Below are 24,422 nucleotides of genomic sequence, written 5' to 3' on the forward strand. Positions count from 1 at the left end.
CTGTCGTTCTTTAAACTGAGGCCCGTTACATTCTCCTCATTCACATCACCTTGGTTATACTCTACGGACGCCTTGCATCGTACACGGTTTTTGAATTTTCACCTTGGCACGTTTTACGAAATATGTTCACTCATTGAATAACACAGCACCTCCACTAATGTATACTGTTCATATTGGTACTTCATGTACACTAAATTACAGCTTATACAATAAGTGTGTTTTTGTACTGATACTTTATTTCCTTATATTTACAGGACACTACCCCCTGATGAAGGGCTTTGACGCCCGAAATGCATTGGGCAATTTTGTTTCTTTGATTGAATTTGAAGTATGTACTGAATTGCCACTACGAGATCATTTATCTCCTAATCGGACAAAAAACAAAGAACACAATAAGAACATTAAGAAAGCTATATGAAATTGACTCTAACCATTTTAACCTCACGATTAACTATTGAACTTAAATTCACAAGTGCATGAGGGAGACACTCTCTTAGTCAAGAAAGTGCATCTACTTTGTTTAAACTAGCCTCATACTACGGAGGATCAACCTAATTGCACCATCTACTGGATTACTGGACTAGTTAACTTTACTTCACCGTGGAGTGCGACACTCTGATCAACCATTAGTTTGTTTACCTCCAGTAAGCGCCACAGAGCTGCGTTGCAGAGAGGTGTAAAAAGTGAAACCGCCTGGACCACCTCTCTGCAACGCAGCTCAGTGGCGCTTACTGGAAGCACCTGGTGGGCTAGTTAGCCCCCAGGGGCCCTCAGGATTGAAGGGGAATTATTTCCCCAACTTAAAACGCTCCATAGGACGTGTTTGCACACGTCACCTCAGGCCCGTCCCCTCCCTTCCCCACTGTGTAAACACGCCCTGTGGCCGTTTTTAAGTTGGGAGGTTCAGTCCCCTTGAATCCTGAGGGTCCCTAGGGGCAAAATAGCCCACTAGGTACATCCAGTAAGCGCCATTGCAGAGAGGTGTAAAAAGGGGCACGGCCTGCACCACCTCTCTGCAACGCAGAGCAGTGGCGCTTACTGGAAGCACCTGGTGGGCTAGTTGGCCCCCAGGGTCCCTCAGGATTGAAAGTGAATTATTTCCCCAACTTAAAACGCGCCACAGGGCGTGTTCGCAAACGTCACCTCAGGCCCTGTCCTCTCCCTTCACCACTGTGTAAACGCGCCCTGTGGCCGTTCTAAGTTGAGAGATTAAGTCCCCTTGAATCCTAAGGGTCCCTAGGGTCAAACTAGCCCACTAGGTACCTCCAGTAAGTGCCACAGAGCTGCGTTGCATAGAGGTGTAAAAAGGGGCGTGGTCTCAGAACACCTGTCTGCAACGCAGCTCCCTGGCGTATACTGGAGATACCTGTTGGGCTAGTTGGCCCTCAGGGACCCTCAGTATTGAAGGGGAATTAATTCCCCAACTTACAACTGGCCAGGGGGCGCGTTTGCAGAGTGCTGCAAGGAGGGGGCATGGCCTCCGGTGCGATGCCGGTCTTTTATTTATTTTATTTTTTTAAGAAGGAGGGCTGTGTGGCCCCCCCTTCTTTTTCTAATTTATTGGCCCTGGGGACCCCATCCCCCAGGGCCTGCACCCTAAGTTTTTTTTGTTGAAAAAAAAATAAATGTGGCCCTCCCAAGACCTTAATTGGCCCCGGGGACCCCAACCCCCGGGTCATGGCCTTTTTTTTTTTTTAAATATATTTATAGAAACACCTAGGACATGCTGGACAAACCGTATGTACCCATCACCATGACGATTTGCGTGATATTCATTAAAAGGCGACTATGCATACAATGAATCCACGTGGAATGTATTAACACCGCTAGTAAAACTCTGACGTGTCTGACGCCCTACCGTGCCTAATCCCAGCGCCCCTGCCGGTGGGTACTCTCCAAGTAGACACCCTTGTCGTTTATTTATACAAACATGGGTAGCTATTGACCAAGCCATTCAAAGGGGATTCGACAAAAATTCGACCAAACTATGCAAGAAACCCCCCTCACGGTTAATAAAACACACATCCACCGCCGGATGTGTAATACTTTTTATTTTACTCTCTGGAAAGGAGACGAACCCCAACTTGAGAGTCACAGTGTGCTCCTGGCTGAGCCCAATGCTGTGTTACATCCGCCGAGTGCCACACATCTCTGTGTTGTATTCCACCAGCTAGTGCGTATGCTATGTCACTCTCTAGCCCATGTGCACTGTAACACCCCCCCGTGAATATGTCATGCCACACTTGCCTTCGCACGGGTTATATTGCCCCATCTAACGTGCCTTCCTCGATGCCTATGTTATAACGCACAGCGCTATGCCATACATATTACAATCTGGGATCCATATCTTTGTCACAGTGCATATGCAACGTTACACTCCCCAGCACATATTTTATATTACAACTTTAGAGACTAGGTTACACAACACTGCCCTGTGCATATTACACTCCAAGGCGCATATCGCATAGCACGCGCTAGTGCCTGTGCTATCTCGCGCTCTCCACTGAATCTGTCATTGCGCACAATGTATTGCATATTATATTTCACGCCCCAACAAGGCAGAACCCAGCCAGAGGTTGGTTTTCTTCATTGGATCAAAACCATGATTTATTTGCGTCCCTATCTGCATTGGCCCAATCGGCAAAAAACACAATGGACTGGAATGCAGTCTAGAGCAAATCCAAATGGCTGAGATTACCTAAAGCTTCCAGCCATCGCTCTTTAGTTTATATCAATATGCTAAACTGTGTTGCGATGTGTTATTGTTTGATGTTTTTGTGTATTTAGCTTCCTACCAACACAAAAGACTACTGGGTACCTGCTTTCTGTCTTCGTTCCCTTTTGTAGATGCTGTTAGTTAAAGTAATATTGTAAAATGACGTCCCTCTTCAACAGTGGAGTCAGATGATTAGCAAATATTAACACAAAGACACACAATAGGTGGAACTAACCTTCAGGGATTGTTCTCCAAAGGCTCCTACCCTCTGGCAATACCGATGTTTTAAATTCTGGTCTTCTCTGGCTGCAGATAGATCGGGTCTTTGAAACAGGTGTTCGAGTCAGATCAAACTCCTATAATCTCTCTTTTCTAACATAAACTCATGTAAGCACACTAACCATGTTTGACTGATTGCTTGTGTACCTATGAAAATACCCTTCAGGCGACCTAGAGTACCCAATGGAAGAGTTGTCTGATGTGCTGGCAGCTTATCTCACTGACTTTTGTTGATCAAAATTCATATTTAATGCATGGGGAGGTGAGAGAGTTTCAAAATAGAGTGGGTGAATGTAGGTAACCAACACCATGTGAGAGCGACCCTCCAAAGATTATGCCTGAGTGTCAATGCATATAGGGCAATTATAACGCATCTGATTGCAGTGCAGTCACGGTGCCTCTGACTGTCCCAAGTTGATCACTCTGCTGAGTAGGGCTGAAAATAAGTATAGAGCCTTGCTCGTGATTTCACCTTCAGCTCTGGAGGGCGCCCTTGAATCTTCTGTTCCCTCGCTATCAGGTAACCCTGAAGAGGACGCACTAAAACTGAAATCCTAGTTAAGGCAGAGTGTCCATGAATTATCCCCTTTGAGCTTACGCACTTCCAAAAAGGCCAGACCCTCACCCCCCTGGTATAATGAGTCTCTGAGAACTATCAAAAGCGTATTTAAACGCTTGGGGAAGAAGTGGCGGAAAAACTATAGACCTGTGGTTAAATTGGTGTATAAGGTGGCTTTGAAATCTCAATATACCAATGTCAAGGGTGCCAAGAAGAACTATCTGGAGACTAAAATTTAGACTTCAAACTGTTAGACCTGTCAGCCCTTTGGGTGGTCCCTCCTCATCATTATCTATTTTGTCCCACTTTTGCCTCAAGCCCTGTTGGTATTTTTCCTTTTTGGGAACCACCAGACTTTTTAGTATTGATGCAGATTCAGGGAGCCATTTTATCTACCCCTGGAACTTCTGTCTGAGGGCCTGGAGCACAAAATGGTGGCCACCTGTGACATCATCAGAACCCACTGGAACCTACTAGAACCTTCTGCAACATTCTGGAGCCCTGTGACAGTTGGAGGCGGTTTAGAATGTTGGGAAGCTAAGACAGAGAGTTGGCAGTTGGAGCTGGCAGTTGGCACCTGACTGGTGAAGAGAGAGCAGCAGAAACCTGAAGGAGGAAGGAGTGAAGCAGCAGGGGTGGAAACTTGTGCCTGGAGTGGGGTCCAAAAACCCACCCTTGATACTAGTCCCTACTGACTGAGCCCAGCCTGGAGCCCTGTGTGGGAAGAAGCAAGAAAAACCATCTTAAGGACCTGGACAGCAGGAACAGGCCTTAGAAACAGAGAACAGCAAGATCCTGACCTGGATACTGGTTTCCCTGGAGTCCGGCGTCGAGTAGCCTGAGACCTGGAGCCCGAGGTGGAGAAGCGGCGCTGACTGGAAAGCAGACGTCGTACCCGGAGCCGCCGGAGGTCGAGAGAGGGCGCCGACGGAGGTCGTGGAGAGTACCAGAGGTCGAGGAGGAAGTCACCCGAGGTCAAGTGAGCGGCGTCATCGGAGGAGTGAAGTCCGCCCTCCGGAGTCGCCGGAGACCGAGGTGAAGCGTGCCGGAGGTCGGGAGTGGAGATCGCACTCCGGAGTCGCCGGAACCTGAGGAGAATCGTGCCGGAGGTCGAGAGTGGAGGTCGCACTCCGGAGTCGCCGGAAACCTGAGGAGAGGAGCACCGGAGGTCGGGAGTGGAGATCGCACTCCGGAGCCGCCGGAAGTCGACATCGAGCCAAGGCCGGCCGACGTCATCGAATCCGAGGTCGCCATCGGACCGGAGCCGCCCGACGTCGACACCGAGCCAAGACTGCCCGACGTCATCGAATCTGAGGTCGAGATCGAACCGAGGCCGCCGACATCGAACCGGAACCGCCTACCGGCGTCGTCAAGAACTGACATTGCGCCGAGGCCGCTGACATCGAACCGGAACCGCCTCACGGCGTCGACACGACTCCAGCGGCGTCGGAGCTTCAGAAAAAGGGCAGTAAGTGGAGTAGAGGGCGCCTAAGGCCCTGTGGAGACCTGAGAGACTACTCTAAGGGGCTAGGGAGGTGCTGGAACCAGCTTGACTGTGCCAGGGGTGAGCTGAGACTAATTCAGTGGGGTTGTGTAGAGTGGGAGAGCCAGATCTCTAGAATCCCCCCCCTTAATCTACCTCAGTTTAGGCCTCAGCCTTGTCCAAGCCAGGGAGTAGACACCCTCAAGCCAACCACCTCGCCACAAGCTGTGCCTGGGCCAATTCAGCCCATAAGAATCTAAATGTGATCTGATTCTATAAGTGTCACTGTCAGCTTTTAATTATTTATTGAGTGCACTGTATTTATTGTATTTAACCTATTTATTGCTTCACTGTATTTATTGGTCCACAGTATTTATGGTCGCACAGTATTTATTGGTTTGCAGTATTTATTGCCTCAGAATATTTAATTGCCTGTATGTATTGCACCTATATTTATGCCTTAGTTATTTATGATCACCCCTATTTATTGAATCCTTTAAACAGTATTTATTTGACCTGCACTATTTAAAAAGCCTTGTATATTGTGATTGTGTTATTATTTATCTAATCAGCAACTAAGAGAAAAAAGAAGATAAAGAAAGATATTTTCATAATTTTTACGGTGTAGAGTCGTTTTTGGAACGGATGCACGCATGGTTATTGTATGGGTATGTCGTATGCTTAGCACGGTGCCTGATTCCTGACCACTCGAGCCAAGCTACCACAGTGTGTCTGGGAGACCACCACCACCCTTCCGGTGTGGGAGTGGGGATTTCCAACATAATTGGTGTTCAGTGGTGGGATAGAGCTGTGCCTACGTATACTCGACAATAACTGTGGGTAGTCCATAGGCCTACACCGGGAGTTTTCTCAAAGCGGCCTTCCTAATTGTGGGTTTTTGTTTTTTCCAAATTTACTCTGGTGGTGGGAGGAGGTATTATATAAGGTACCCCCCTGCATTGCTTCTGTGAAAACCTGTCCTCTAACCTGAGTGGGCAAGATGGAGTTTGTACTGGAGAATTTAGAAACGTACACTGTGGCCCAACTCAGGGAGTTTTGCCAGCGGGAGGGGGTGTACTGTCCCCCAGGAGCAAAGAAGGGTGCACTCCAAACCAGCTTAAGGGCTTGGGGGGAGGCACGACGGGAAAGCAAGGCTGAGGAGGAAGACCGGGATGGAGAGCCTGACACAGAGGGGGCTGAGATGTACCAACCTGAGGTGGGGAACCTGTCAGCGGGGCCCAGGACACTTTCCAGGAAGGGCAGCAGTGCCTCTAGCGGTGGCTTGTCTGAAGTGGAGTTAACAGACCGGAGGGAGAAAAGGCAGCTCACATGGGACTTAGCAAGGCTGGAAAAAGAGAAGGAGGAACAGAGGATGGCTCATGAGATAAGGCTGAAAGAGATAGATCTTCAGATCCTGAGAATTGGGGCACACCCTGTACCTCACGGTGGCAGCAAAGAACAAGAGTACACCAGGGAACCCAAACACTACCTGCCAAAGGACATAGTAGCTAGCTACGGGGTGGGTGACGATATCGCCAAGTGGCTAGCGGCCTATGAGGTCTCGTTAAGGGCCCATGGGGTTCCAGAGAAGTACTGGGGAGGGGGATTGTACAAGTACATGCCTCCAGCTGGCAGGGATGCTTTATTGGCCCTCGAGGAGGATGAGCAGACCCACTACCCCACCATGAAACTGGCGCTCATAAGAAAGTTTGGACTAACACCCGAAAAGTACAGACAGAAGTTCAGGGGTAGTCACAAACTGGGCACACAGAATTGGGTGGACTTCCTGGACTATGCAAAGAAGGCACTGGAGGGTTGGATTCAGGGCAGTGAAGTGAGGAACTACGAGGGGTTGTTTGATCTAGTACTGAAGGAACACCTGCTCGAGAAATGTTTCCCTGAACTGCGTCAACACCTGGTGGATAGCAAGCTGACCAGTCCCCGGAAGCTTGCTGAGGAGGCGGACATTTGGGCTAGTACCCGGGTGTCCACAAGGGGGACTGGAGGGGATACTCAAAAGGCCGGACAGGGCTCCCCCCAGAAGAAAGAGGGAGGGGAAAAGAAAAAGGAGTTCTCCAAAGGCCCCCAAAATAATTTCCAAGGAAAGGGAACAGGATTCACCCCTAGGGCTAACCCACCCAGAAACCCTAATCCTGGCCAGAGTCAGCAGCCAAGGGTTGTCCATTGCTACGAGTGCGGTGGCGTTGGACACTATAAAGGAGATCCGAAGTGCCTGAAACGACCACCCCCTCCCATTGGAGGAAAGACCCCCGGAGTAGCTAGTGTAGTGCTCGGGGAGGAGATTCCCTTAACTAAGGGAAGGGAGTGGGCGGGTGTCACTTTAGTGTCCCTGGGAGAACGGGAGATGGTTCCTAAGATCCAGGTGCCCGCAAATACTGTAAAGTATGGGCAGTGGGTCACCATCAACGGCCAAAGAGGGGAGGGTCTGAGAGACACAGGAGCCAGTATGACTATGGTACGTAGCCAACTGGTGTCTCCAGAGCAGGTAATTCCCGATGTACTCCACCCAGCCGCGATGGCTGACGGCAGAACAGGCCACTATCCCGTGGCCGAGGTTCCCTTTGAATGGGAGGGGGTTGCAGGTTCACTTTGAGTTGCCGTAAGCCCTGCCGTGCCAGTTGATTGTCTGCTGGGAAATGACATGGAGCACAACGCTTGGAGGGAGGTGGAATACCGGACTCATGCTGAGATGCTGGGTACACCTGACTGGGCCTGTGTGAGCACAAGGTCCGCGACTACCCGGAGAGGGAGTTCGTTTCGGCTGGAGCCTGGAACAACGGCCCAGCCAGCTGCCAGTCAAGGGAAGAACCGAGGACAGGAGGAGCCTGCCTCGGCGTCCCCACCCCGTAGGACGGATAGGCCACCGGAGGTGGTGGACCAGGAGTCTGCGGTGGGGGATGTTACCAAACTGGAGGACCTACCCATCCCGGCCGAGTGGCACGTGGAGGGAGGCCCGTCCAGGGAGGAATTCTGCCAGGGCCAGAGGGAGTGCCCTACCCTTGAGGGGCTAAGGCGTCAGGCCCAAGCCCAGGCAGCAGGGAACGTTGAAGGGAACTACAGTGTTTACTGGGAGGATGGCCTCCTCTACAGTGAACCCAAGGCACCCCTACATGGATCGTCACGAGCCTTGGTAGTCTCTCAACGTTATCGAGCCTTCCTTCTGGAGTTGGCTCACGAGATCCCATTGGCAGGACACCTGGGGCAAGACAAGACCTTCGCCCGTCTTGTCCCACACTTTTATTGGCCTCAGATGAAAGTGTCGTCCGATACCTACTGCCGGACATGTGTGTCTTGCCAAGCCAGTGGGAAAACAGGGGTGAAGCTGAAAGCTCCCCTGGAACCACTTCCTGTCGTTAGCACCCCCTTTGAAAGGGTGGGCATCGACATTGTGGGTCCGTTAGATCCGCCAACGTCAGCTGGTCACAGGTTTATCCTGGTTCTGGTGGATCATGCCACACGGTACCCAGAGGCAATACCTCTGAGGACCATAACCGCACCTGTTGTGGCTAGGGCCCTGATGGGAATCTTTACCCGAGTGGGTTTTCCCAAGGAAGTTGTGTCCGACAGGGGGACCAACTTCATGTCAGCGTACATGCGGGCGATGTGGAAGGAGTGTGGAGTGACATACCGGTTCACAACTCCTTACCACCCCCAGACCAATGGTCTGGTGGAGAGGTTTAACAAAACCTTGAAAGGCATGATCAGAAGTCTGCCTGAAAGCCTGCGGAGGAAATGGGACGTCCTCCTACCCTGTTTACTCTTTTCTTACAGGGAAGTGCCACAGAAGGGAGTGGGCTTCAGCCCCTTCGAGCTTCTGTATGGGCACCCTGTACGTGGACCTCTCAACCCGGTGAGAGACGGATGGGAAAGAACTCCCAGGAAGCTTCCCCAGGATGTGGTGAGCTACATGCTGGCCTTCCGGAGCCAAATGGCTAAGTTGTGGAAGCAAGCTTCTGACAACTTGGAAGCCAGCCAAGCAGTGATGAAGGCGTGGTATGACCACAACGCTCACCCGGTGGAGTTGGAGCCTGGCCAGAAGGTGTGGGTGATCGAACCAGGAGAGCTTAGCGCCCTCCAGGATCGCTGGTCAGGACCCTTTGAGGTATTGGAGAAGGGTAAGGCTACCTACTTGGTGGACCTTAAAACCCCTCGTCAGCCCCTACGGGTGCTGCACGCCAACCGCCTCAAACCCCACCACGAGAGGCCCGAAGTCATCTTGATGATGGTGACTGACGGAGGAGAGGACGTGGAAAGCGAGCCTCTCCCCGATTTGTTTGCGTCTCAAGAAAAGGATGGGTCGGTGGAGGGAGTGATTCTCTCCCCATCTCTAACTCCTGAACAGCAGGAGGACTGCCGCCAGGTCCTGGGGCAGTACTCTTCGTTGTTCTCCCTTGTCCCGGGTAGGACTCACCTGTGCGTCCATGACGTGGACACAGGAGACAGCCCACCTGTGAAGTCCAAGATCTACCGGATGTCAGACAAGGTGAAGGCCAGCATTCACAGTGAAGTCACTAAGATGCTGGAGCTAGGAGTGATCGAACCTTCTAGCAGCCCCTGGTCCAGTCCGGTGGTACTAGTACCAAAAGCTGCACCACCGGGTGCCCAACCGGAACTGAGGTTCTGTGTGGACTACCGGGGACTGAATTCAGTGACCAAAACTGATGCTCATCCGATCCCTAGGGCGGATAAATTGATTGACCGGCTGGGAGCTGCCCAATATCTAAGTACCTTTGACCTTACTTCTGGGTACTGGCAGATCTCTCTGACTGATGGAGCAAGGGAAAGGTCAGCCTTCTCCACGCCCAATAGCCACTACCAGTTCTGTGTGATGCCCTTTGGGCTCAAGAACGCACCTGCCATGTTTCAGCGCCTGGTAAACCAGATCCTCACCGGAATGGAGAGTTTCTCTGCTGCTTATCTGGATGACATAGCCGTCTTCAGTAACAGCTGGGAGGATCACTTGTGTCACCTGCAAGCTGTTCTCCAGGCCCTGAGACAGGCTGGATTGACGATCAAGGCCAGCAAGTGCCAGATCGGGCAGGGGTCGGTAGTGTACCTTGGACACTTGGTGGGTAGGGGAGCGGTGCAACCCCTCCAGGCAAAGATCGAGGCCATCATGGCCTGGGAACCCCCCAAGACACAGACTGAGGTCCGAGCTTTTCTGGGCCTCACGGGATATTACCGCCGCTTCGTGAAGGGGTACGGTACCATTGTAGCCCCCCTCACGGAGCTCACGTCCAAGAAACAACCTCGACGGGTAGTCTGGACGGAGGCTTGTCAGCAGGCCTTTGTGAGATTGAAGAAAGCCATGTGCGAGGCCCCGGTCTCAAGGGCCCCAGACTTTTCCAAGGAGTTCATTGTCCAGGCGGATGCATCAGAACATGGCATTGGGGCAGTGTTATCGCAACTCAATGAAGAGGGTCTGGATCAGCCCGTGGTCTTCGTATCCCGGAGACTACTTCCCAGGGAACAGAAGTGGAGTGCAATAGAGCGTGAAGCCTTTGCAGTGGTATGGGCTCTGAAGAAGTTGCGGCCATACCTGTTTGGCTCGCACTTCCTGGTTCAGACCGACCACAGACCCCTTCGTTGGCTGATGCAGATGAAGGGGGAGAATCCCAAGTTGTTGAGGTGGTCTATCTCCCTACAGGGAATGGACTTTCAGGTGGAACATCGGCCTGGAGTGGACCACGCCAATGCAGACGGTCTCTCAAGGTATTTCCGCCTTAGTGATGAGAACTCCCAAGGGGTTGGGTAGCTCTCCCCACTTTCAGCTGGGGGGGACGCGTGTTAGACCTGTCAGCCCTTTGGGTGGTCCCTCCTCATCATTATTTATTTTGTCCCACTTTTGCCTCAAGCCCTGTTGGTATTTTTCCTTTTTGGGAACCACCAGACTTTTTAGTATTGATGCAGATTCAGGGAGCCATTTTATCTACCCCTGGAACTTCTGTCTGAGGGGCTGGAGCACAAAATGGTGGCCACCTGTGACATCATCAGAACCCACTGGAACCTACTAGAACCTTCTGCAACATTCTGGAGCCCTGTGACAGTTGGAGGCGGTTTAGAATGTTGGGAAGCTAAGACAGAGAGTTGGCAGTTGGAGCTGGCAGTTGGCACCTGACTGGTGAAGAGAGAGCAGCAGAAACCTGAAGGAGGAAGGAGTGAAGCAGCAGGGGTGGAAACTTGTGCCTGGAGTGGGGTCCATAAACCCACCCTTGATACTAGTCCCGCCTGACTGAGCCCAGCCTGGAGCCCTGTGTGGGAAGAAGCAATAAAAACCATCTTAAGGACCTGGACAGCAGGAACAGGCCTTAGAAACAGAGAACAGCAAGATCCTGACCTGGATACTGGTTTCCCTGGAGTCCGGCGTCGAGTAGCCTGAGACCTGGAGCCCGAGGTGGAGAAGCGGCGCTGACTGGAAAGCAGACGTCGTACCCGGAGCCGCCTGAGGTCGAGAGAGGGCGCCGACGGAGGTCGTGGAGAGTACCAGAGGTCGAGGAGGAAGTCACCCGAGGTCGAGTGAGCGGCGTCATCGGAGGAGTGAAGTCCGCCCTCCGGAGTCGCCGGAGACCGAGGTGAAGCGTGCCGGAGGTCGGGAGTGGAGATCGCACTCCGGAGTCGCTGGAACCTGAGGAGAATCGTGCCGGAGGTCGGGAGTGGAGGTCGCACTCCGGAGTCGCCGGAAACCTGAGGAGAGGAGCACCGGAGGTCGGGAGTGGAGATCGCACTCCGGAGCCGCCGGAAGTCGACATCGAGCCAAGGCCGGCCGACGTCATCGAATCCGAGGTCGCCATCGGACCGGAGCCGCCCGACGTCGACACCGAGCCAAGACTGCCCGACGTCATCGAATCGGAGGTCGAGATCGAACCGAGGCCGCCGACATCGAACCGGAACCGCCTACCGGCGTCGTCAAGAACTGACATTGCGCCGAGGCCGCCGACATCGAACCGGAACCGCCTCACGGCGTCGACACGACTCCAGCGGCGTCGGAGCTTCAGAAAAAGGGCAGTAAGTGGAGTAGAGGGCGCCTAAGGCCCTGTGGAGACCTGAGAGACTACTCTAAGGGGCTAGGGAGGTGCTGGAACCAGCTTGACTGTGCCAGGGGTGAGCTGAGACTAATTCAGTGGGGTTGTGTAGAGTGGGAGAGCCAGATCTCTAGAATCCCCCCCTTAATCTACCTCAGTTTAGGCCTCAGCCTTGTCCAAGCCAGGGGGTAGACACCCTCAAGCCAACCACCTCGCCACAAGCTGTGCCTGGGCCAATTCAGCCCATAAGAATCTAAATGTGATCTGATTCTATAAGTGTCACTGTCAGCTTTTAATTATTTATTGAGTGCACTGTATTTATTGTATTTAACCTATTTATTGCTTCACTGTATTTATTGGTCCACAGTATTTATGGTCGCACAGTATTTATTGGTTTGCAGTATTTATTGCCTCAGAATATTTAATTGCCTGTATGTATTGCACCTATATTTATGCCTTAGTTATTTATGATCACCCCTATTTATTGAATCCTTAAAACAGTATTTATTTGACCTGCACTATTTAAAAAGCCTTGTATATTGTGATTGTGTTATTATTTATCTAATCAGCAACTAAGAGAAAAAAGAAGATAAAGAAAGATATTTTCATAATTTTTACGGTGTAGAGTCGTTTTTGGAACGGATGCACGCATGGTTATTGTATGGGTATGTCGTATGCTTAGCACGGTCCCTGATTCCTGACCACTCGAGCCAAGCTAACACAGTGTGTCTGGGAGACCACCACCACCCTTCCGGTGTGGGAGTGGGGATTTCCAACACAAACAATGAGGGAAAGGAGATTTTTTATATCAGGAAACTGTTCACAGCCCCCAAGGCGGTCATCAAGGCACTCCTGCACTCTGCAGAACGGACTAGCCATCTGGATTCGTTTTTCCATGAAAAGATTGTGACTATTCAGAAATCCTTTTTTAGAGGGGCCACTGGATGACCAAGCACTTTGGCATGTTCCTGCGAGGGAGCGTTCTATTGGGGAATCCCCCACGTTATTACAGATACCTTTTCTGCAGCCTGAGACATCGCTAGATATTTTGAAGGGTATAAAGTCTGGCTCTTGTCATGCAAAACTGCTGACCTCTGTGGCCGTGGTCATTAACCCTGTGGTCAATACGGTGCTGCATTCATCTCTCAACAGGCTGTATGGCTTCCATTTGGAAACATGTGAAAATTCCTCCGCTCCTGAATAAACCTTAAGCTGACCCGAATGTGCTTACTAATTACAGACCCTATCTCTCTTCTACCGCCTCTCTCTAAGGCGTTGGAGAAGTATGTTAATTGAGTAATTTCTGACTATGCAGAGAATAATAATCTTCTTCTCATCAGCCAATCTGGCTTTAGGGCTAATGTATTTTAGCACTGCAACAGCTCTTTTGGAGGTTACTGAACGCATCAAAGAAAAGCTTTACCATGGTGGCAGAGCTTTCCTTATTTACAGTACCTGTCGGCGGCCTTCGATACGGTCCCAAATGACAGGCTTCTGGAGAGGCAGAGGGACCTTGGTATAGGCGGATCTGCACTGGAATGGCTGGCTTTTTTTCTGGAGGACCAATATAACAAGGGGAACCCCTGTAAAAAGGATGTAGGTAGAGACTCAGGGGAAAGTAGAATCAAAGAGAGAAGAAGGTACTCTACCTATATCTTTCAAAATGTACTGTGTATCATCTCATTGATATACTAACACTTAAACTAGACCTACAAGCAACAGTTTCAAAGAAATTTCTGCACATAGCCAAAAAAAGACGGGGTGCCAAAAAAGATGATTTCCGATTTCTCTGAATTACATTTCAGTTGGTTTCTGCTGAGTCAATTGAACACCATAGTGAGGCATGATCTAATCCGATCACCATCAAAATCTGCTCCCTCCTCACAGGTGAAAATCAGCTGAGTGTCGTCAGCGTATATTATTTTGGCCCTAAAGACTTCCGCCAGAGATGCGAAGGGCGATATATAGATTAAAGAGAGTAAGGCTCAGAACCGAACCCTGAGGGACCCCCACTTTCTAGCTGGGAATGGGGGAAGCAAATGGAGGTGCCCAAATTTCCTGGCTTGTGTCCTCCAGAAAAAAATCAAAGAGAGAAGAAGGTACTCTACCTATATGTTTCAAAATGTACTGTGTATCATCTCATTGGTATACTAACACTTAAACTAGACCTACAAGCAACAGTTTCAAAGAAATTTCAGCACATAGCCAAAAAAAGATTCATTAGTGTTTTATTTTTCACTTTAGTTAATTTCGGAGAAATAGATTCAATACATAGGATTATTGGTAATTTGTGAAAATAACATAAGATAACAATACACGGAAATATAAATAAGGCCCAGTCACAATCAAACGCACACAAGCTCACAAACTTATACCGGTATCATATCACACCTTAGAATTCTGATATTCACTCTGTATATAGCTTTCTATTTCACTTACTCTGAGTCTTTATTATGTTATTGTTATTGATTTGGATTAATTATGATGGTGGCTTTGGACTCGCCAGTGTTTACGTTTCCTAAACTATACTTCTATTTTTGATATATTGCCTTCTATTCATGTTTTCGACACTTATGACTAATGACCTTTGCACGTCTAGTTTTTTATCAAGATAAATGATGTCATCGAATTACACTTGGATTGTTTGTTGATTTGTTATCTTATTTTTGTTAGGTCCCAGCTAAAACCCTAAACTGTTTCCTTGTTAGCCCTGAGGAAGGTGGCACCAACATTTCGGTGCGTTCACCGAAACGCGCGTCGGTGCTTCCACGAGGTCCACCCAAGCCCTAGTTCCTTAAAATCGAACATGTACTATTTAGCAAACTATCGAATGTTCATATGCATTTGCCCATACATTGATTACTGTGGCTGTTTGCACCTACAGTTGGTCATATGGATTTTTATGTGTAGATGTATGATGTTTGTTTTTATGGTGTGATATGATACCGGTATAAGTTTGTGAGCTTGTGTGCGTTTGATTGTGACTGGGCCTTATTTATATTTCCGTGTATTGTTATCTTATGTTATTTTCACAAATTACCAATAATCCTATGTATTGAATCTATTTTCCGAAATTAACTAAAGTGAAAAATAAAACACTAATGAATCTTTTTTTGGCTATGTGCTGAAATTTCTTTGAAACTGTTGCTTGTAGGTCTAGTTTAAGTGTTAGTATACCAATGAGATTATACCAATGAGATGATACACAGTACATTTTGAAACATATAGGTAGAGTACCTTCTTCTCTCTTTGATGTTTTTCTGGAGGACACAAGCCAGGAAATTTGGGCACCTCCATTTGCTTCCCCCCCATTCCCAGCTAGAAAGTGGGGGTCCCTCAGGGTTTGGTTCTGAGCCTTACTCTCTTTAATCTATATATCGCCCTTCGCATCTCTGGCGGAAGACTTTAGGGCCAAGATAATATACGCTGACGACACTCAGCTGATTTTCACCTGTGAGGAGGGAGCAGATTTTGATGGTGATCGGATTAGATCATGCCTCACTATGGTGTTCAATTGACTCAGCAGAAACCAACTGAAATGTAATTCAGAGAAATCAGAAATCATCTTTTTTGGCACCCCGTCTGTGGAGGATTGGAGACGATGGTGGCCTGAGGAGATGTCTCCGCCTGTCTCAGCTCAAACCACGGTAAAAAATCTCGGCATCCACATTGATAGCGCTCTCTCAATGAGATCTTAAGTCCGTCTGTAGTGGGCATCTGCATGGCTTGCTACGTATGTTGAGGACATTTCTTCCTCTTCTCTCACTGAACACCAGGAAAACCGTGGTCCAGGTTATGGTTACTTCCTGACTGGACTACGCCAACAGTATTTACTTGGGCCTTCCCGGATATCTCCTCCATCGCCTCCAAGTGATTCAAAATGCTGCGGCCAGAATGGTCCTTAGGCTCAAGCCCAGGACTCGCATGCCCACGCACCTAAAGGCATTACACTGGCTCCTTATGAGTAAAAGGATCAAATTTAAGGCCCTGGTACTGATCTTTAAAGCCCTTCATGGAAGTGGCGCCAGTTATCTCAGGACAAGAGTTAGCCACAGCTTGCCATCCAGAACTCTGAGGTTATCCTCCATGGGCCTGACCTGTGTCCCCAGAATACGCCTAGCCCAGTCTGGGGGAAGATCTTTCACGCTCTTGGGAGTACAAGCTTGGAACCAACTCCTGGCTTCCCTCAGATCTACAGCTGACCTGGCGTTTTTTAAGAAACTTCTTTAAAAAGTAAAAGTTTTTTTCAAGGGCTAGAGGTGGCTGTCTGATCTGTTAGACTATTAGCGCTGGGACACTCTTGTTGAGTAGCTGTGCACGCTACAAATGTGCATCATTCATCCATTCAAGAATTAGTGGGTGTTCTGCAATCCTCTGCATTTTTTCCCTTTCTTACTTTAGTGGCATGAGCCATAGTTTTTCTTCCCCCCTCCCCACCTTTAAAAAAACAATATATATATATTGCAGGCAGGGAAAAAGTAATTGGCTTTAAAGCAGCTGCAATTAGCTAATTTGTTACCAACTGGGGCTAGCAACTCTATGACTGAGCCACACTTGGATGGGAACGGAGGAGATGGGACAAAGGACCTCCTCGGTTCTCACAAAATGAGCACAGTGGATTATGGTAGTGCCAAGCATACTCCAATACTAGGCCACTCACCCCCTCTGAAGAAGCTGTGAAAAAACCTGTTAAAAAAAATATTGGCAACTCTGTTAGCCTCGTAGTAAATGAACACTCAATTTCATACAGACTTGCGCAACAAAGGGCACATCCGTCTGCATTATGGTCTCTTGAGAGTTTCCAAAACACAGGACAAAGGCCTGAACCAGTACTCTTTTATAGGTGGGTTTAGACAAAAATATTACAAGGTTCTGAAAATTCCCCTGTAAGGCTTGGCTTTGGTTCTCAGGTCATCAGTACACACAGACGTGAGGTCTTCAATTAGGCTTCACCCTAATATATTTACTAATCCCCTAAATTTATGCCAGAGGAAACCGAGGTTGTTCAAGTGTTCGTCACGAGTTGACCTCTATGTATATTTGTACTGCATGTCAAAACAGATTTTCATCAAAAGTGGTAAACCATCTTTGTTTTAGTGCAGCAGAATAAAGAAACTGGTGCCAGTCAAAAATCTTATGGCACCACATGCAATTGGGTGAGAAAGTAGGAGTCTGATATCGTAGTTCACCCAGTAGTGGATCTAATATATTCTGGGCATTTTATGTACTTTCTCTTTCCTGTGAATGTGATTGAATGATTTGCATGAATGTGGTGGAAAACTAGTATAGTGAAAAATTAACTAATACCTAGGTAAAGGTGTAACTTTTCTAAAGCTACAAATATTTATTGCTCCCCGTTCAGACTTCAGGCTACTTATGTCCAGAGTTGCCCCCATGTGCTTTGAGTTTAAAATAAATAACTGTTTTATTACCTACTGTACATTTCCTTGCTATTTAATGGACATAGAAGCACTTGCACAATTTTTAATTTTATGCTTTTGAATTTGTTCTGTAGGATCTTTGTGAATGATCCGGGGCACATGCTGTACGTGTTTGTTAGGTAAGTACCATTGTGTTCTGATAGTGGTTTACCTGGTGCCCTTTTCTCTCTTGAGCTCTGCCATCTACTTGATCAGACCCACTCCTAAACCTGTTCCCGGTTCCTTTTGACTCTGTAACTTACCCGACTGTCTTGCTCACTTGAATTGTGTTTTTACATTTGTTTTTTTATAAAGGATGGTCCAAGGACTGTAGTGCTGGAGTTTATTTCTTCCCTGCTCTAACCTGGTCTAACTTGTACACAGCATTGGTCGCTCCTAGCATGTTTGACCCTTTTCCTGGTGTTTTAGGAGGAAAGTCCTGCATAGGACCTAGAAGAGTCTTCTTGAGTGTCAACCAACTCGCCAGCAGCCTATCCCTGCATGCCGAATAACCAGAGGCATGCTGGGAAGTAGGGCTCGCTTTTGACGTGGGCGAACTATGCATAGGCCCAAGGCACAAATCTTCACAGGGTCGTATGCAGCTGTTTGCATTAAGTTCATGCGCAAAAAGCAGTGCCCCTACACTTGGCGCTAGTGATTGTTTAAAGTGCTTTTAATCACTGACATGCATAGGCACTCTTTATAACACCCCATCAACCACCATCCTTGCCCTTCCATCTCCCACTCACCCCTGTCGCCTCACACAAACAACCCCCCCTCACCCCAAACAACTTGGTATCAGTCTACTGGAGCAAAACTGTGAGTGTTTAGGTGAACTGGAGCAGATGTGGAGATGTTTGTTTAATGAGCCAGAAGCTGACTTGCGAACACTAAAGGGGCCCCATGCTGCCCGAGCATCACAGGGAGGTCACCCATTTTTTTCCCACCCAGGGCGCTACCATGGCACAGGCCTAATCTGCTGGGAGGAAGTTGTCCGGGTCAACAAGGGAGGAGGGACACAAGGCAATGTGTTTGGTAGGTGAGGTTGTGATCGGAGTGGATTGACGCCATATTTTTTTTTTTTTGTAGGGTCGACGGGTTGGCTCACTCACAGACCTGAGGATGCTTGCTGTGTGGACTGAAGCTGACAAGAAAGGATGTGTGGATTTGCCGGAGTGCCTGGCTGCAGTGCAAACTGCTAATTTTTAAGTGCAATCAGTATTTGGATTTTAAAACTGACTGTAAAAAGTACAATTGTGCAATAATGTGGCAGTGTTGAGTGCAGAAACCTCTTATCATTCCTTTTACTTTAATAACCCACATACTTTGTTCATCACAATAGTAAACACATTAAACTGTACTTAATGATTTCACACGTGGGACAGCAGCAATCCACAGAGACTGATATTTTTGTAAATTATATGAACGTCAGAATGGTTAGACTGTACTTTACTCATCATTGCCATACAGTTACCAACAGGCTAAAATCATCTCGTTTCTGAAGTGTATTTTTGCTGGAGAGCTAAGAGGTCATAATACCTTCTGTCGTACAAGCTGAAGGAGTTGAAACTACGTGAGAGCGCAACATAATGATGGGTGCCTTAGAAAATGAGTAACTTAAAATGATATTAAGTTGTCATGTACGCTTCTCTCACTAAGATGTTTTTGGTGAGGGGGATACATAAGGAAATGGTTGTCCAGTAAATTTGTTAGAGCGAACGAGCCTGTGTACCACCTTTTTTTTCTTTTCTTCAGGTACAAAGATATAATAGAAAATATGTAATACTTACAGTGCAGAGTTGGGTTGGAAAGCATACTCTGAGTCCACTACTTCAGCAGGCAGAGCGCTCAGCGACTTATCTGGGGCTGCAGGTCTGGGAGAAGTTACCTTTTTACCTTTGCAATCGTTGTCAAGATGGGGTGTACCATGGTGGGGAATTCCAGAGGCCAAATTCACTGAGGCTACCTCCGATTCGATGTGCCAGGTAGGTGTTTTCCACGGAGTGATTGAGGTGTGGAGACCAATTGCTCTACCGAAGGTTAAGTGGAGAGTTTTTAGGTCTCGCTGAGCCAGCGCATGCGCAGCTCTGCGAGACATTTAGTTATTGGCTTTTCAAAGTGCTACCACAATCTTTTCCTGGCCTCAAGCTTGCGTTCACGAGCGCTTGCACGTGCGCAGCCGCCATGTGGCTTTAATGGCTCATTAAGCCTTGCTCTCCCAAGCGCCTCGCTCTGCCTCTCCCCCACCACAGAGCGCGTCTCTGCCATCACTTTCGCTTTCACGGCCGAGTTATAAGCTGGAATTCTCTAGCTTTTTCAATGGGTTTGTTTTCTTCAAAAACAATTGCACGTTTTTCGCACGATGTTACAATTTGTGCCTGGAAATCCACCTTGGTTGCTTAGCTGTCCTTCCCAGCTGTCTACGGTCTCTCATGCCTCTCGTCCTCCTTTGCTTCTTGAAAGAGTCCCCCGAGACCGCGGCTTTGCTGGCGATATCCCCAGGCCTCAAACGAGCAAATGTCGCATTTCCCACTGAAGCGGTTTCTTTTTTTGATAACCAACCCCGCCCTCCTGAACGGCAGGAGATGGCCAGCTGCTCAAGCGCCATCTCTTTCCCCTGGCAGCATGTGTCCCACAGAACCCCACCCCCGTCGCCCAGAGTGTCCCAAGTCTGTGCTCTATTAATTTGAGGACAAGCAATATTGTGACTGTAGCGAGGAAGGATATTCTCTCTAGGACCAGTCCAACGAGGGGGGTCTCGGGGTTCTGAGAGCACGGTACGTACTACTTGTTTGCAGACTTCTCACTAGAAAGTAAATATTGCACAGTGCACATCAGACAGCACAGTACAGAGTGGGGCACAGAGCACCCAATAGATGGCATAATATGGGGACACCTGAGTGCGCGTGCATACACCATTCATTACCGTGAGCAGCCATAGCGTCAAGGGGCGTGCATGTCATTTTTCCCAATATTGCCAATGCTGTACAGCCTCGTTAAACAACATTGTTAAGGCCAAGAGGTCGAAATGGGGAGAACAGTTGACTTTACCATTGCTTGTTTGTATTAGTAACCTGACAGCAGCGTGAGGAACAGCTCTTAGAGGGGGCATGTGTGTTTTCTAGGAGGACTTTGAGGAGAGCTTAACTACAGTCTAATCAAGAAATCAACGTAGCCTGAACTGCTAGTTTTAGATCATGTGCGAAATGTTTAAGCATTTGAGTCTTGAAATATTGCAGACTTGGCGTTTAGCTTGATTGTGTCCCTCGGTGCATAAGCTGGCAGTAGAAAGACACCCACAAATTCACAATGGTAGCTATTTTGGGTGTATCACTAGCATTTGTAATGGTTTTGAACCAATATTGTTTAATTGTTCTGTCATATTGTAGGGCAAGAAGAAGAAATGTAGGGCCTGATGTACTATTCCCATTTGCAAAATTGATGTACTAGCTGGTTTGCGAAGGGAGATGCAATTTGTGATGGGACCTGTGTACTAATAGTCTACATTGCACATTGTCCCTTCACAGTGTTTTAAAATGTCCTGCCTGATGAATATGGAAATGTTTGCTGAAGGCTTAGAGCCCACTGTAATATTTGCCATGCTGTGAACATGTGGCCTGCAGGCTATACAGGGATCTCTGCCACAAAATCCAGGGCTACACTGTCCTATCTTGTTACTGTTTGAATCAGTCACCTGCAGGTTTTACACATGTTCTACAGAAGTCCATTTACCCTCCAAGAAGTTTTAAGACGATTCAAACATTTTACCGGAGTTTCCACTCAGATACCTGCAGCAAGTGCTTTAACCAGATGAGTTTTCTTGCAAGAGTCATACTCCAAGAGTTGCGGTTTATACATACACTTGAAAAAACAATTGGTTAGAGGGTCTAAGGGAGGTTTACAGACCGGCGCGGACAAATCCCCTATTCACTAAATATGTATCAACGTAAGATCCGCGGGTCTACTAAAGCCAAACTGAGAACTAATGACACAAAGCCAGCATATTCAAACAGAGGGAGTCCTTAAGAAAAGGACAAAGTCCCATCACCCACCGAAGTGGCATGCTTCATCATCTGGGACCTCCTTTTAACCGCAAACTTCCGTGGACACGTTCTTTCTTGATTTTATGTCTTGACACCTTTAGATACTGAATAAACATATTTTTCTATAGGTAGTCAATTTTAAACTTTTTGTAAACACACACTGCACTTTATTTTCACCACATTGTAGGCAGCGTTTTTGATTGCTAGGAGATCTAATCCTCCGTTTTATATCTAAAAATATCCTCCTCCTTTTTATAATAGCTAAGGAGTTGCAGCTCCTTAACTGCACTAGGTGCGGTTAAAAGGAGGTCCCAGATGATGAAGCATGCCACTTCGGTGGGTGATGGGACTTTTTCCTTTTCTTAAGGACTCCCTCTGTTTGAATATGCTGGCTTTGTGTCATTAGTTCTCAGTTTGGCTTTAGTAGACCCGCGGATCTTACGTTTACACATACACTTCAGTAGCCGGTGCCTTGTCTTCCTAAAACATGTTGCCATTGGTACATAACTGTCAGACTGAGGAAACAAGTGGTTTGCAGAATAAACAAACACTGTCAAAGTCCGTAGGTCTGGCTTGGCGAGCATGCAATGCATCAATATTTATTTGCTATATATTTACTTCAAACATGAAGTATGCATAAAATGGCTAACACATAAAAATCAATGAGGTGACCCAACAGTCCCGTCACACCAGACCTGGCCTTCTTTGAGATGGCTGTGCACATCTGATCAGGCACAATTCTATCACTCAGGGTTCAGGACAGGCAATGGAGTAAGTTGTCTGAGCCATTGCCCCATGTTGCATGCTTTGGTGTGTGGAAGCAAAACATCAATGACAGATGAATAGGCCAATGATTGAAGACAGATTATCCAAAGCCCTTGTGTGTATGTGTTTTCATTATGAATTTTTTGAAAACAGAAGGCTGACGAGACAGCTAAAACAGCCCACAGGGCACACCTAAAAATTGCTTGTTTGCACTGATATATATTAAAAAAGGGTTCAACAGAGGGGTGCTTCTCTTCCAGGATATTTCTTTAATCAGAAATGGCAATGCTATATGTTGGGTGCGATATATAAACAAGCATTGGCATAGCCAATAGGTCTCGCTTTTGGGACCTTATAAGTATTTAGTCATGCAGCACAATATCCTTGGTGCAACAACATCAACTGTTGCATGGCTAAACACTTATAAGGTCCCAAAGGCAAGACCTATTGGCTATGCCAATGCTTGTTTAGGGAGTGTGTAGGGTGGGAGAAGCTATAAGGATTTCCGTCCAGCAACAGCAGATTCATAGTTGGGAACCCAAACCTAGATTCCCTTGCAAGTCCTAAGAACATGGAAAATGATGTCTTGACCGAATACCTGTGAAGTCTTATTTACACTCCTTCCTTTGTAAGTTAATAAACTGTTCTGGATCCAGAGTGAAGTACGTGTTATTGTGGAACACTGATTAATGTAGATGTTTATAGCTAGGTAAATGCATGTTTTATTGTGCTGTGAAGAAACTAGTGGCAGGGTAGAGCCAGAAAGAGGTTTGGCAGTTAATAATTAACCCCTATTTTCGCTGCTTTTATTTTTTTCTTTGAGTATAGCGTTGTGTTCGAGGCATGTGGGCTGCTGAATTCATATCTGTGCATAGATCGCCGCCTAGTGTTGGGTCCGGATGTTTGCACGTTGTTGTCCTGGAAGAGTCTTCGAAGTATCCTGAGATAGGTGACTCCTCCCCTGGACCACAGTGCGCATGGGCATCCTCTCCATCCTCAGATTGTTTTTTTCCGCCATTGGGTTCGGATGTGCTTATCTTGACTCAAGTTAGGGAAAACTTTTTTCAGGCCAAAAGGCCATTAGTTTGCGTCGGTACTGTTCCCGATCGGTATCGACAGTTACTTGTTAGTTTACTGACTTCAAAAACAACTTTTTCGCATCATATCCGACCATCGACCCCACCTTGACGATGGAATCGAGGACACCATTCAAGCGGTGTCCTGTTTGCAATGCGAAATATCCCCATGTCGACGTCCACCCGGTGTGCAACAAATGCCTTTCACCGGATCACGACGAATCCACATGTATGGCCTGTGCCCGATTCCGATCCAAAAAGACTCTCCGGAATCGATGAGCAGCGAGACTTGAAGCACAGCAAGCGGCACCGGCCCCGACCAACATCTTCAGCGCCGAGGAAGAAGATGTGGAAGGCGCGGAGAACCTACCCTCCAGCCCCGCTTCCGAACACGATTCCGGATCGGAAGACATCGAAGAACAACTCTTTCACAGGGAAGAAGCCGACACCGAGGTAGGAGACTACGATGAGGCCTTAGGGGACGAAGAAAGTAGCTCCGGTAACGAGCAAGGCCTACCCGTACAGACGGAGGATATCCCAGTGCATCAGTCTATGGCTCCGGTCGAGGGATCGCCTTCGGGCCTTACCCAAGACCTATCCCGCAGTTCTTCGGCCCCGCCCTCTGGCCCGGCCTCGGACATTCAGCGACAGCCATTAGTACCCAAAACGACTGGTTTCCCTTCCTCGAAACCGAAACCAAAAGTCGTATCGGTTCCACAGAAACCAAAACTGACACTTATCGGATCGAAGCCCACTACACCTTCGATGCCAGCCAAACCCGTTGGCACCGACCGCACCAAACGGGACTTCGGTGCCGAACTCGCAGCAGCCGACGTCGGCGCCGACACACGGAAAAAGGCCATCGGTACCGCCAAACCGCCTCGGCCCTCGGCTCCGGCCACAAAGGTCAAAATGGCCGCTGAGTCGCACACCACTGCGAAAGCAGCACCGAAGGCCCAATCATAGACGCCGTCGACAGCCACTACCTCTCCTCGACGACCCAGTGGCCCCAAAGAAGTCCACGCCTGCCTCTACAGA

The 24,422-nt window shown here is 48.2% G+C and overlaps 1 protein-coding gene across 5 annotated transcripts in view; it reads left to right on the top strand.

Annotated features, from left to right (window-relative positions):
• The window catches only part of LOC146798154 (uncharacterized), a 79,701-nt gene extending 56,736 nt beyond the window's left edge, over positions 1-22,965 (top strand). For 4 of the 5 annotated variants that reach the window (XM_085625407.1, XM_085625410.1, XM_085625409.1 and 1 more), the window contains exons 4-5: positions 17,596-17,640; positions 18,590-19,219. In XM_085625407.1, the coding sequence (XP_085481533.1) occupies positions 17,596-17,640; positions 18,590-18,620 (76 nt within the window). In that variant the 3' untranslated portion in view covers positions 18,621-19,219. Of the gene's footprint in view, positions 1-17,595; positions 17,641-18,589; positions 21,329-21,848 lie in introns of those variants that run through there. The other variant, XR_014968625.1, reaches the window with a different exon arrangement.
• Positions 22,966-24,422: the final 1,457 nt, after the last annotated feature.

The sequence above is a fragment of the Triturus cristatus genome, chromosome 9, assembly GCF_964204655.1.
Source record: "Triturus cristatus chromosome 9, aTriCri1.1, whole genome shotgun sequence".
NCBI lineage: Eukaryota > Metazoa > Chordata > Amphibia > Caudata > Salamandridae > Triturus > Triturus cristatus.